The following is a 14,222-nucleotide window of genomic DNA, read 5'->3' on the forward strand; positions in this document are numbered from 1 at the left end:
TTACATGTTTTGTTCACCATAACTGTACATCTAAGCTTGTATGGTGAGTAAAGACGTAGCTACTCACACAGTCAGCTGATGGCTGCCGCCCTCAAGGCCAGACGCACTAATATTTCTCCTACAACAATACTGTGTGGTGTTATTACGCTATATACACACATTATATATAAATATCTACCTGTTTTATTCACTATACTTGTACAAGTAAACTGGTATGGTGCCCAAAGACCATCGTGGTCATCAGTAAACAACATAAGTCCTGCAGACGACGCTCCTCCCTCACCAAAATGGCGGCTCCCAACCTCCTACTCTCGCTGTTATCTCTACACTATACACACGTTATATATAAGTATCTACATTTGTGTTCACCATAGCGAACCACTAAGCTGGTATGGTGAGTGCAGTCAATAAAAGGTGGCCACACACACTCAAAAGACAAGACCACCATCCTCCCTCCCACAGCATTACTCCTCCCTCCATGGTGCACAGTGCCAAATATCACCACAATCCTGCCATTATCAGAACCCTGGTCAGTTTTATCACAGTCAGGGGTCTTCTGTAATAATATCATTGCTACATAATAGCATGAACAAGTATATTATGGCATTTTTAGGCGATGCTGTGGTCACAAGCTGAACAGCAGTGCTGCGAGTTCATGCTGCGTGCGTCAGGCTTGGTAGCTGACTCAATACTGAGGCCCCTAACACCCGGGAGTTTGGCCCACAATTTTAAAAAAAAATGGCGTCTGTTTACAAGAGCCCTGATGAAGGTGTGGTGAACCCCGTGTATCCGCGGGCCGTTTAAATCTTGCGTAGTACTCCAAAGCATCACATGATGCGATGCGCAATTTACTGCAAGTCGGTCAAAGCATCATATGATGCGATGTGCAATTGAAGGGTTAATAAAAATTTAAAATGAATATTTTGACCACATCATTATTGAAGTTTTGACCAACAAAACCTTGTCCATTCACTGCATTTAGAGGGTGACACCAATAATGGCTTAGGCAAAGCCTTGTAAATTCCATAAATTTTGTTGTACAGAACAACTTTGACTGGATTAGGAAATGTTCTAACCATCACCAAATTCTAAGGAATGCTATATATATTCTAGCAGGGTTCTATTTCATTGTCACTTAGGGAGCCCTTAACCCTTTAACTGCGCAACGCGCCTGCAGGCCCAGGCTTAGGGTGCGCAACGCGCCCCCGGGTGTTTTTATTTTTCACGTTCCATTCAAAACTCCTGCGGCTACATGGGGTTCACATCAGCCTCCTCAGGGGTCTTGTAAACAGACGCCATCTTAAAAAAAAATCATGGTTCACATTGCCAGGTGTCAGAGCCTCAGTAGTGAGTGAGCAACCAAGGCTGGCGCTCGCAGCATGAGCGCACAGCACTGCTGTTCAGCGTGTGACCACAGCATTGCCTAATATTGTCAAAATATATATATAATCAGTTTTATTTAGCCATGATAGTATTATAGAAGAGCCTGAGTGTGATAATGACTGGGTACAATGTTCAAATATCAGTGATTCAATGCTGTTCACGATGTTCATAGCGTTAGCCACAGCACCACAGCATTATTTCGTGCATCTAGGAATTTTCAAACGACTTTTTAGGTTCCTTTTCAAAATAAACTTGTGGTCAATTATTCATTTACAGGTATTAGTGACCAGGATTGTGGTTATAATGAGCGTTGTGCGTAGGAAGGAGAAATTTTGGTGAGGGAGGGAGGGAGGGAGGAAGGAAGAGAATTGAGGTAGCCTCACTGTGTGGCAGTAACTCTTGTTTTGCTCACCATACTAGCTTCGTGGTTTGCTATGGGAAACACACATGGGTATATACAGTGTGTGTGGAATAGTGTAATAACAGCACCAGGAGTATGTTGTGAGGAGCTAGCTATTTTGGTGAGGGAGGTGACGTCGTAATCGTGGCGTCGTCTGCTGTGTGATTTGTCATGCAGTGTATGGTGGCCACTATACCGTTTGGACACAATACCGGCTTACTTGCATAGTTCTGGTAAATAAAACATGTAGATAGGTATATATAACGTGTGTAAATTGTGTAATAAATACAATAAAAGTATGGTGGGAGGAGCAATGTTGGCGAGTAAGATGGAGTGAGGGAGGGCTGGCTGGGTGTGGCTGCTCAGACTCGCGGTGTTCTGAATGTGTTGATGGTGAATGTATATAGTGTGTGACAGTGTATAGTCTGTAAATAGATTGTATATATATATAAATTAGCATGATACATGGTAAATATGTGCAACATGTGTACACAAGTGTCATGCACGTAGCACAGTGTCTTCGGACAGTACGGATGTTTTACTGCCATAATATAGTGTACGTGTTCATTATACATAGGATTAGCATGTAAAAACAAATAAAATGTATTTGGAACTGTGCGCAAAAAATGTGCAAAAATATATACGCGGCAACTCGCGCGCCCCGGGCGCCTAACCGGCCCCGGGTGCATACTGCTCTGGCGCACGGGGAATTATGACGTCACGGCCCACCTTTCGGACCCCATAGCAGCCAAAGTAAGTGCAATTTCGAACTTGCGTTACTATACCCATATACAGGGAGGGGTTTTTAACACTTTCCGAGGAAAAAATAATTTTTTCCCAAGGTTTCATTTCCTGCGCACTGGGGGGATGTCATATTTATAGGCCGTGCAGTTAAAGGGTTAATGTGTCATAAATTAAGCTTTTTCTTGGACTTGTTATCCACTAACAGGTTAAAATACAGTACCGGAAATCTACACTAGGCTTCAATTTGACTCTGAGTCAAACCCAAGTCACATTATTTTAGTCTGAAACAAGATAATTTGATTAGTTTTGGGTTGTGTAGCTATTATGGTAATTTTTATCATTTCTTTCCTATGTGAATTGTTATTCAAAATAGTAATTTTATTTTACAGGTCTTTGAAGGATTTGTTCTTGGTACAGCTGCAGCCACATTCACTAGCTATGAGATTCTTATGGCTGTTGGTATAACTTTAGTGGTAGTGCTTTCCCTCACCATTTTTGCTTTCCAAACCAAGTAAGTGCAGTGTTTGCAACCAATGTGTCATGCTAAATTTATTAGTTTGAATAGTTTTATTATTTGAATTTTGTATAATACATGTACATACAGTGCAAGCTCGATTCAGTGAACATCATTTTTGCAAATCTTTTGCTACAACCCACACTTTACAAATATTTTAACTTTTGGACACTTTTTGATGCTCATCACCACAAAATTATTTATATCATTCCAGTGTTTTGACATCAATTCATGTTACGTCTTTCATTTTGGTATCAAATTGTGCGCAATCTAAAGGCGCTCATTTTGAAACCACTCCCAGATTGATCGGATAAAATTTAAATTAACAAATATTTTAACGAGTGACGCCGGACCTCGTCACCCGAGAAGACTGAGGAGACAAATGAATGACGACGGGCGGAGGCAATGGAGTGCGATAGTGTTAATTAACAGGCTTGATTTACTTGCCAGCTTTGCCAAATAAGTGTTTGGAGATTCAGCAAAGTAGGGTATGTGTAGATTTCCTTAGGAAGCATGGCTGGAGTTTACAGACATATGGGAGTTGTCCATCATATGATACTGAAATTCAAATTTTGCTTGAAATTAGCCCAGATCATGCGAATGTTTATTAAAGTATGGGTCCCTTCTCTGAAAATGAGCTTTCAAGGTTGGGGCATGGGAATTATGCTAGATGTAGTGAAACCTCTGTGTAGACAGGTTCATGATAACATAATTTTTATTTGCTAACATCCAGGGTATAAAAACATGTAAATCCAACAAAGTTCATTTTATAGCTGGCCTTGTACATGAGGCAAATGCAGTGTTTGCAGCCCTAATGGGAACTCACACCAAAGACTACAATGATGGTGAAATATGGGTTTCTGTGTACAATATTTTTTAGATGTGACAGGAAACACAGGCTACAGGGTGGGGTCAGCCTCTACATCAAAGACACGTTCATCTGCACTGAGCTGCAAAACACCACAAACGATATGGTGGAAGTGCTGATAATCAAACTAGAGATCCTAAATGTAAGCTTTTATCCTTGTGTATGTCACTGGAGGCAAATCCTCGGCAGTTTAAAAGACCAACTAATGAAAATACAACACTGCTTAGAAAACCAAACAAATCTGGCCCCAATCATCATCCTGCTTGGGGGACTTCAACCTATGGCTCCTGAAGTGGAAGACCCTAGCTAATAGTTAGATCTGAGAGAATGATGTGAAGTAGCATAAATGTAGGAAGTAGTCACATGCAAATGACCTACTACGGTTGTGTGACAGATTTGCCTTAAACCAGCAAATAGTAGAACTAGCTAGAAATAGAGAACATGCTGGACCTTATTTTCACTAATAATGTTGAATTGATCAGGAACATGATAATTACAAATACTTGTTATTCAGATCACATCTTCATTGAAGTTCTGACAAGCATGGGGAATAAACCTGCACAACCAGTCCCGAATCCCAGAGGAGGAAATTCGGCAAATTCAATTTTAATAATAAACAAATTAACTGGGAGCAAATACAGTGGTACCTTCGTTTACGAATTTAATCTGTTCCAAGAGACGGTTTGTAAACAAAAAATTTGTAAACCAAAATGAATTTTCCCATAAGAAATAGAAATAATGTAAATTTAATTAATCCATTCCACACACGCAAAATATTAACTTAACAAATACATTTTATACTGAATACTATTCATATTTTGTACTACAGTACACTACAGTATATCTTAACTTTATTGAGGACTTGTGTATGGAAGACGGTGAAGAGGGGGAAGAGGTGTTAGTGTTTGGAAGAGGAGTCCCCTTCAATTATAACATCAGGCAGTGATGACATTTCTGGGGTACTCTTCCCTACATTTTGCATGCATACAACTAGGACCTGGTTATGGCTCACTGCTTGCTTGTATTACTAAGATTCTGTCTAAAGACACTTTTTTTTTCCCTACGTTTTAACACTTGTCTGTCATGAGACATCACATTCATTCACTATTAATGATCTCTTATTTTTCTTCTATCCTCACAACTATTTTCTTAGGTTGAACTTTACCACTGACTTTCTTGGGACCCATGTCATGATATATAATAAGAACTTTACTATTCAGAAATCAAAAAAGCAGAAAAACAATGAAATTCTTTACAAAGAATTTAACACTTTCGCGCTCTCGGCGCTCAAAAAAAATCAATACCCTAGATGCTTTCGGCACTTCGCGTGCCTACGCGTAAGACCGAAAAAGTGTACACTCTTTTGACTGTCCTGACAATAATTGAAGGCGCACGTATTTAAATTTGGTATCACTGTGTTCGCAATGAAATTGTCTATAAGAGCATACCTATAAAATGCCACCCAAGCATAAGGAGTATCAACACCAAATAAAAAACTATGCAGATCACTCGCCGAGAGCGCCAAACAGCAACAAAATGTTTCCACTCTCTTAATGGTTGCGAAGCCTACAGTTGTCCTACATCGGTAATTTTGGTATCATTGGAATCGCAATAAAATTCTCTACACGGACATATGCATATGAATGTTTAATATAGGTAATTGCCCACCCGCAAGAGTGTGTGAAGTGGAGAGTAGTTAGCCGCGAGCGCACTGGCGAAAACACAGGGGGGAAATCATGCTTGGAAAGTTTATACATTTATATGTTTCCTAACCCTACTTTTCTATGTACGTATTTCTTTTTTATACCAATGTGTTCGCAATAAAATTTTCTATAAGATGAAATGTGTAACATTTGTACAAAGCATGTGTAAGAGAAGCGCCAAATATAGAACCACGTCGCTCAGTATGCGTTCGCGGCAGAAACGAACGCATTGTTTTCCTTCGTTTGATGTTTGTCATGTTTATACTTGTTGAAACATTTTATAATTTGTATGACAGTGATCGCAGTAAAATTCCCTACACAGACATATACATAACACATACAAATATTTCCCACGTGTTGGATATATCAACGGCTAAAGGGAACCCACTGCCACACGACCGCCACACCCAGAGCCACACCCGCCACACCCCGAAACATACTTTGTGGTTTTTTTTTTACTCATAGAAGTTTATGTGATATAATATTCATTCTGGTACCAAAAAATTTGCAAATAAATTCTCTACAAAACGTATATAATATAACTTCTTATAGATGATAAAAAATTCAAAATAGGTGTACTTACCCTGTCTATGTTGATTGAAGATCAACAGTTGAGCATTTTTTCTTCACTCCACCATCTTCAGGCTTCTGATCCTGAAGTTGCTCATCTGATGTTTCTTAGGTGGAGTGAAGCTGTTGCCGGTGGTTATTTTTTCTCCACCCAAAATATCTTTTTTCGGTGGTACCTTGTGTAGCAAGGCGCAGCGCACAGTGCCACATCACAAGTTTTACATCCATATATCACGTCCCTCCTTTTGCCAGACTTGTAACAAACACGGCATCTTTTTTTTTTAGCCAAGTGCACGAGTTCATGCGTCAACTTGTAGTTGAGACGTTGTTCTGAATCTATAATTCTTGTATTTTTTGGATTCACTGGAAGAATATTGTCTTCTACAGGAACCACCAAACTTGTAGTAGAATCTTCTATGAAATCAGAAACATCAAGTGGTTCTATGTCCTCAATGTCCATTTCAGAATTTGTGGTTGATGAGTGGGCTTTAGGTGTTGAGGTGAACAGAGGACGCCTCGCACCAGATGGCCCGGGTGTTGAAACTGCCGCGTCAGCAGGAGGAGCTGCGCTGGCATCTATGTCGGGAACATGTGGTATACTTGTTGTTGTTGGCCATTCCTTGCTGTTCCACGCCAATAAGGCTTTTATTCCTACTGCGTGAAACTCTAATAGTGTTAGTTTTTTTGTATCTGTTGAGTAGTGGTTATACAATGCGTGTGCATGGCCATTTGCAGAAAATAGAAAGTGATCTTCTTGGTCCATTTGTGGGTTTTTCTTGTAAACTCATAATATTTGACCATTTGATCAAAATGATCAACACCTTTCATGAACTTATTGTAATCCACTATGGCCTTGGGTTTGTTCATTTTCACAATTTCTACTCCAGTTCTCCCGTCACCTCTACGAACGCGTTTCCTGCGCTGTGCTTGAGTAGTGTCGGCATTGTGGATATTGGTGATGACAGAGACGGGGCGCTTGTCGTTTGCCAGTACATCCTCATTGTAGGCATCTTCACTATGCCCATCAGTATGCACAGGGCCAAATATCGGGCCATTTCTTTCACCGACACTGGTTTCCACGTTTTTCTTGCTGACTCAGCCATTAGATGTATGACGTGTGTGGCATGCATATTTGTTTCATACGCTAAGTATTCAACCACTGCTCTAGTGAAAAATAATTGTAAAAACTGCAATGGAGTAGCAGGTAGTGGAATTGTTAGGCCAGGGGTTGCAGTAAAGTCATCAACGATGGGAGGAGTATTGCTACGATTCCACTCATCACCCAGCCTAGCCCTCTTTGGTACCGGACACGTGCGGTTACCGCGTGGCGGGGCTGGGGCTTCTTCATCACTCTCATCCTCACTCTCACTCGAAATATCTTCATCACTTGAGGAAACCTCATAAAGAACATCATTTTCCGGTTCGTCAGCCTCCAAATCATCATCAGAAGACCCTGAAAAGGCTTCAACAACGTCGGGAATCTTGGATGGAGTGAGATTGACCCCACGATACAGATCGAAAATCGTGGCGATCTCTTCTGCTTTCCTAGATTTCCTACCTTTGTTTTGCGTTCCACTGCTTGTTCCTGGTGCAGCATCCATGTTGAAGGTATTGAATGGGTTTTAGGTACACGAGAACGGAAACGGAACGGAAATAAATGCGTAAAACGGGTCACGTTTGCCGCGAGAGGGGAGAGCAGTGTGGGCACTTGGCGTGTCAACAAAACAATGGGCCGACCACGTGACCGGGTAGGCCGAGATGCCATGTGTTCGGTGAGGGAGAATGGGAATTTCATGGAGAACAATCTGAGAGTATCCCCATCCATTTCGGTTAAAAAATGGAATTTATAGAAATATTTTTTCGATTGACGAGAAAAGTAGGCAGTTATGCGGAATCGTAAGAAAAACCAGTGACGAGTTATCTCTAATCGAAAGCGCGAAAGTGTTAAGTGTGGTCGTCATTAGGTGGGAGACTGGTAAACTGAGCGTGCCTCCCCCGCGCCCAGCAGAACCATGCACTCGTTCGACCCATACATGTAACAACAGACGTTGTATTCCAAAGCAAACATTGTACATAGTCAAATTTTATGAGGAATTTGATGTCATATACCAAAAAACTCGTCATCTAGGACAGTCATAAACCAAAGTACCACTGTAAACCACTGTACGGCATTTCCCCTATAGGCGAAGGAAACGAATCGCGGAACAACTCGAGAGTTACACCCTATCTCAAGACCGACGAAGAAGGCTAGGTAGAGAAATAGAAACGATTGCACTAAAGCTACAAGAATCGTACAAAATCCAGGAGGTTACCTTAAGGTTATCTTGAGGAGAGACAAGGAGAGCAAAAGGCCATCAGTGAAATATTGAGAAATCCAAAATATTTTTTCTCCTATGCAAAATCAAGATAAAAACTACATCTAGTATCGAGTCCCTGTGAAAGGGAGATGGAACTCTCACAGATGACAACAAAGAAATGAGCAAAATACTGAGAAATCAGTATGACTGTTTCAGTGAGCCACTAGACACACTGATTGATAACCCAACTGAAATTTTTATGGATGTAATACCATCATCAAATCATACATCAGATGTCATCCTATCCCCACTGGATTTTGAAATAGCCATAGACAGTATACCTATGCACTCTGCACCAGACCTTGATTCTTGGAACACTATTCATCAAGAACTGTAAAAAACCACTATCACAAAACCCTTCACATTCTTTGGAAACAGAGCCTAGATACTGGCATTATCCATGACATACTAAAAACAGCAGAGATAGCACCACTCCGTAAAGGAGGAAATAAGGCAGTGGCATGAAATTAGACAGATAGCACTAACATCACACATCACAAAAATCTTTGAAAGAGTGCTAAGAAACACATGGAATCACAGCATCTCCATAACCCTGGACAACATGGTTTCAGAACGGGGCACTCTTGCTTATCACAGTTGCTGGACCACTATGGCATGGCCTTAGATGCCATGGAAGAGAAGCAAAACACTGATGTAATTTACACAGATTTTTCAAACGTTTTCGATAAATGTGACCATTGTGTTATCGCACAAAATGAATTCAAAAGAAATTGCCAGAAAAATAGGCAGGTGGATTTACAATTTCCTGACTAACAGAACCCAGAGCTGGAGAAATTGCTGACCTGGAGAGTGTGCAGAGATCCTTTACTGCTAGAATCCACTCAGTAAAACATCTAAATTACTGGGACTGACTAAAGAGCCTAAATCTGTACTCCCTTGAGCGCAGGCGGGAGAGATACATAATAATTTACACGTGGAAAATAATTGAGGGGCTGGTCCCAAACCTGCACACAGAAATAACATTACATGAGACCAGAAGACATGGCAGGATGTGCAGAATACCCCCGTTGAAAAGCAGAGGTGCGACAGGTACTCTGAGAGAGAGAACTATCAACATCAGAGGCCTGAGACTGTTCAACATGCTTTCGCTACACATAAGGGGCATAACTGGCCGAACCCCTCACTGTGTTCAAGAGAGAACTGGATAAGCACCTCCAAAGGATACCTGATCAACCAGGCTGTGACTCATACGTCAGGCTGCGAGCAGCCTCGTCCAACAGCGTGGTTGATCAGTCCAGCAACCAGGAGGCCTGGTCGACGACCGGGCCGCGAGGACGCTAAGCCCCGGAAGCACCTCAGGGTAACCTCAAGGTAACCCCAAGGTAAGGCCACCCAATGTGTAGTAATAGGGGGTACAAGTGTTGTGTTAGGTTAATTCTTCAGAGGTTGCATGGCGTTTCACCTTTCTTTCTGGGGGGAGCCCCTACGGCTCCCCGGAGCTTACTAGGCTGATATGCTAATGTCAGACTTTGACATCAGTCGTGTGTATGGAGTTCTTATGGGCCTACCGGGGACCACGAGCCAGAACCTGGCCCCCTCTAGAGAGGCAAGGGGAGCAATGGCCTATAGAAACCCCAGTGTAATTGGAAGCATTCTATATCTGCCATCGACCGGGTTAGGCACCCAGAAAGGTAGGCGTCCCAAAACAAACCCCTATTCTGGTGAAATTGCAACCAAAAGCCGAATGAGTGGATAGAACTCCCCAAACAAAAACAAGCAAACTAGTATGACGTCATTCGTCGTCGCGCCGCTGTCTGCGCAGCCCCCCCCACTCTCCAAGAGGGGGAAGGGGCAGCCCCAGACCTACCGCGCCAGCGATCCACACCTCAGTTCTTGAGACTGATGCTATCGGCTCGGTTGTGTGCTCTGGCTCCGGTCTTTTTGCGGCGCTATGCCTTTTGTGTGGCTGCTGTTCTCCAGGGGTGCGAGAGCCAGAAGTTAGTACTCGGGCTGTATGTGCCTAGGGTTCCCTTCCCTAGGTGCTTTGTAAGTACTGCCTTTGGAGCTTGGGGTTACCTTCCACAAGTTCCTCGGGGTCTGCCTCTGTGTATCCGGTTTACTGCTCAGTTTCTTGGCCACTCTTTGGGTACTTGGGGGTTTTGTCTCCCATTGTTTACCTTAGGGTAAGAGGCAGTTTTTGCACTGGTAGGGGCGTAGGGTGCTGTGCAGCTAGTTGTCACCTATCACACCGGCCGGCTCTGTTCCTTGGGGTACGTTGTCCTCTTGCGGGGTTTTGTTTTTCTTTTTGCCTTGGTGGGGGGGTTCTGCCTTAATTGCCACTGGTGTTTGGCCTCACCCTGATACTTGGTGGTGCCCCCTGCTTGGTCCTCGTGAATGTACACGTCCCTGGGGTTCAGCTTTAGACAGTTTGTTTGGTAGTTTTGGGCGCTGGTTAGCAGTCCCTTGCCTGGGTTTACCATGAGCACGAGTCCTCTTAAAGTAAACGCTCAGGACCCTGGGAATCCCCTAGGGGACGCGTGGATCCGATGGATGTGATCCCGGGGTCCCCCCTCGCTTTGTGAGAGTTTAAGGGTTGTTCGATCCCCTTGTCTCAGGGCGACCCTCACTGTTTTTGCCTCCATCATGCAGCCTGTTGGGTCGGTGACACTTTTGACCCTGAGTCCTGTGAGTATTGTTGCTTGCTGGTGACTCAATTTACCCAGTCTATGGATGATGATCTTCGAGTACAGGCTGCACAGGCGTTGCATACTAGGTTTTGGTTGTTGCCATGTGCTAGGTTGGTTTTTCACCCGGATGCCCTGCGGCTGCCCCGTTTTGCTTATAGGGACCCGGACTTGGGGGTGGGGATTGCTTCGACCCTGGTTCAGTCCGCACCTCATGGTCCTTCCCTTCCTGTTGTTCGTTCTGGTCCCCCTCCCCTGCTTCCGGCCCCGAAACGTCTGAGGGTTTCGGAGTCGGGGCAAGGGTTAGTTGGTCTTGAGACTCGGGCAGCCTCAGGGGATGCCCCTTCCGGTGTGGCGACGGAGGCATTAAAGTCTCTCCTCCCCCGGTCGAAGCCTCTCGGGTCTGACCAGTGGGCCTCATTCTATCCGGCTTCTACGGCTGCGCCTGGCCTTGTCTAGTGGGGTCAGTGCTTAGGGGGAGGACTCGGCCCTGGTCCTGCTGGAGAGGACCCTGGGTCTAGGGGAGGGGCCTGACTTGGGGGCCTTGGGCCCCGCTGGGACTCCCTGGATTTTTATACCCTCTGAGTGGGGCTTACTGTTGCAAGGAGTTGGGTTTATTTTCCTCCCTCTGCGTACGAGTTGGATTTGGTGTCTGCCCCTCCCCTGGTTCGGTTCCGTGTTCCCCATCCCGGGGGCTTCGGTTCCATCTTTCCGGAGGTTTTCGGCTTATCACATCTAACCTGCTGCGGTGCGGGCGGCCCTTGCGGCGAACCTCCTGCGTGACCCGGATTATGCCTCGGCAATGGATCCCTCGGCTTTCAGGTTTGGGACTCCGTTACGAGGTTCCGGAGTCGTCCTGACTGGAGGACGGACTGTCCTGTCTTTGCCTTGGAGGTTTGGCACGCCTTCTGTCCGTTCCTGCACGCTTGAGTGGCAGGAGGCTTCGACGGTGCTTCAGGTTTTCCTGGGGGGGTGACCTTGAGCAGCTCAATGAGTGCTTGTTTTGCTCCTGCCCTTTCCCAGGGATGTTGGTGTCGTTCAGCTCCATGTGCAGGTTCCACTCCTTTCGCGGCGCAGGTAGTAGCGGAGGACTTGCGCACTCAGGGCTTTTGGTTGTGGCCTTGTGCTTCTTTTCCCTCCTGGAGCTGTCTTCTGACTAGCTCATGGAGGATATGGGTGCGCTTGGGGCTGTTCTGGGGTGTGGCGCCTTGGCCTCAGCGGCTCGCTCGTCGGCTGCAATGTTGAAGCTTTTCGCGCCGATTTTGCGGGATGCGGTGGCTATGTTTTGTGCCTCCCGGCTCGCATGTCAGCAGGGGGTGCTTGCCTCCTCTGTGGAATCCTGCTTGGGCCTTGGCTTTTGGGCTTTCATCCCCTTTTTGTCCCTGTCTTGTTTGAGGCTTCAGCCGTTGTACAGTTTATTCAGGCTGCTTCGGCTTCTTGCCGTCCTATGTCGGACTTGCTGGTTCTCCGGGGTTCCCGTGGTGGGCCTTCCCTGGAAGGGTCGTGCCAAGGGCTCGGGGTTCCTCTCGTCGTGGTAGGCCACTGGTGTCAGGTTCGGGTTCGGCGCCTCCTTCGGACCCGCCTTCATCGGACCCGCCTTCATCTGGTCGGCACGGTGTTCACTCTGTGCGAGGTTCTGGGTCTCGTAAGGGGCGCCGGCCCTTTCGCGGTTCGCCTCATTGACGGGGCGATGGGGGGCGGCTTTATGCTGTTCGCTCAAGCCGGGTCCCACGATTTGTGGGTGTTTTGGGTCGTTTTGCACTGCCTCTGGTGGCGTTGGGTGGCCCCTTCCCCTGCGGGGGGTTCGGGGCTGACAGGGCAGGCTTCTACCCCTGCGCTCTGTCAGGTCAATCTTGGAGTGGATTCGCTAGGGTGTGGGCGAAACGACAACGTCCCTCAGATGGGTTTCCCATCTGTTTCCAGTCCCGAAACGGGACTGCGCGGACTTGTGGTTCATTCTGGACTTGTCCCGTCTGAACCCCTGAGTTCATTGCCCCTCCTTTCGGATGGCCACGCTGTCCCAGGTTTGGCTCCTGTTGGAGCCGGGCACTTGGAATGGTGTCCCTGAATCTCCGGGACTCTTATTGGCACGTTCCCGATTCATCCGGGGTTCAGGGACTGGCTCGGTTTTGTTGTGGGGCTTTGTGCTTCAACATTTTCGTTGTCTTCCGTTCAGCTTGAACCTGGCACCTTGCGTTTTCACGCACCTCACCATGGGTCGTGGTGACCCTGTCTGCATCTGTTAGGTGTTCGGGTGTTGGCCTACCTCGACGACTGGCTGGTTTGGGCTCCCAGCCAGTCCGCTTGTCTGCTAGCCAGGGATCAGTGGCGCCTACCCGAGCCCTTCGCTCGATGTGTTCACGGACTCAGTCATCTCTCGGCTGGGGCTTTGTGACCAGTGCTCACCAGGCCGGCCAGGGTCGGTGGGGTCCGTCCTTCCTGTCGAGCCCACAGCACTGTGCGGGAGTTCGCGGCGGTGTGGTTTGCTCTTCGGAGGATTCGAGTCGCCCACGGGTCGACGGTCTGGCTCCATTCGGACTGCTCCCAGTGGTTCATTGTCTGAACCGGGGAGGTTCGATGCGGTCCTTGGCTCTTTGGTGCTGGTCGCTTCGGGTGACTCGTACTGTTGAGTTCTCGGGGTTTGGCTCTACTGGCAGTTCATGTGCGGGGTGTGTCCAACTGTCTTGGCTGACGGCCTGTCTCGTTTTGTTCCCCTCTCCACGGAATGGACGGTTGACGCCGACTCCTTCCGCTGGCTTTGCCAGAATGTTCGGACACCCCGAGGTGGACCTCTTCGTGTCGGCGTGGTCGTGGCGCCTTCCCCTGTATGTGGTGCCCTTTCCCGACTGCAAGGCCGTCGGGGTCGACGCCTTTCGGCAGGACTGGTCGAGGTAGGGGTTCCTGTACCTCTTTTCCCCTGGTTCAGCTGTTGCTCCAGGTCCTGACTCTCTTAGACTTACCAGGGAAGAGTTGTCCTCTTGAGCCCCTTGGTGGCCAGGCCCAGGCGTGGTTTCAGGTGCTGCTTGCTCAGTGTCCGA

At 46.4% G+C, this 14,222-nt stretch overlaps 1 protein-coding gene across 10 annotated transcripts in view; it reads left to right on the forward strand.

The window, feature by feature from the left end:
- Positions 1-14,222, forward strand: part of LOC123746761 (protein lifeguard 1) — an 88,877-nt gene that overhangs the window by 30,045 nt on the left and 44,610 nt on the right. For all 10 annotated transcript variants that reach the window (XM_045728521.2, XM_045728529.2, XM_069321678.1 and 7 more), the window contains one exon: positions 2,917-3,038. In XM_045728521.2, the coding sequence (XP_045584477.2) occupies positions 2,917-3,038 (122 nt within the window). The remainder of the gene's footprint in view (positions 1-2,916; positions 3,039-14,222) is intronic.

Source organism: Procambarus clarkii, chromosome 10, assembly GCF_040958095.1.
Source record: "Procambarus clarkii isolate CNS0578487 chromosome 10, FALCON_Pclarkii_2.0, whole genome shotgun sequence".
NCBI lineage: Eukaryota > Metazoa > Arthropoda > Malacostraca > Decapoda > Cambaridae > Procambarus > Procambarus clarkii.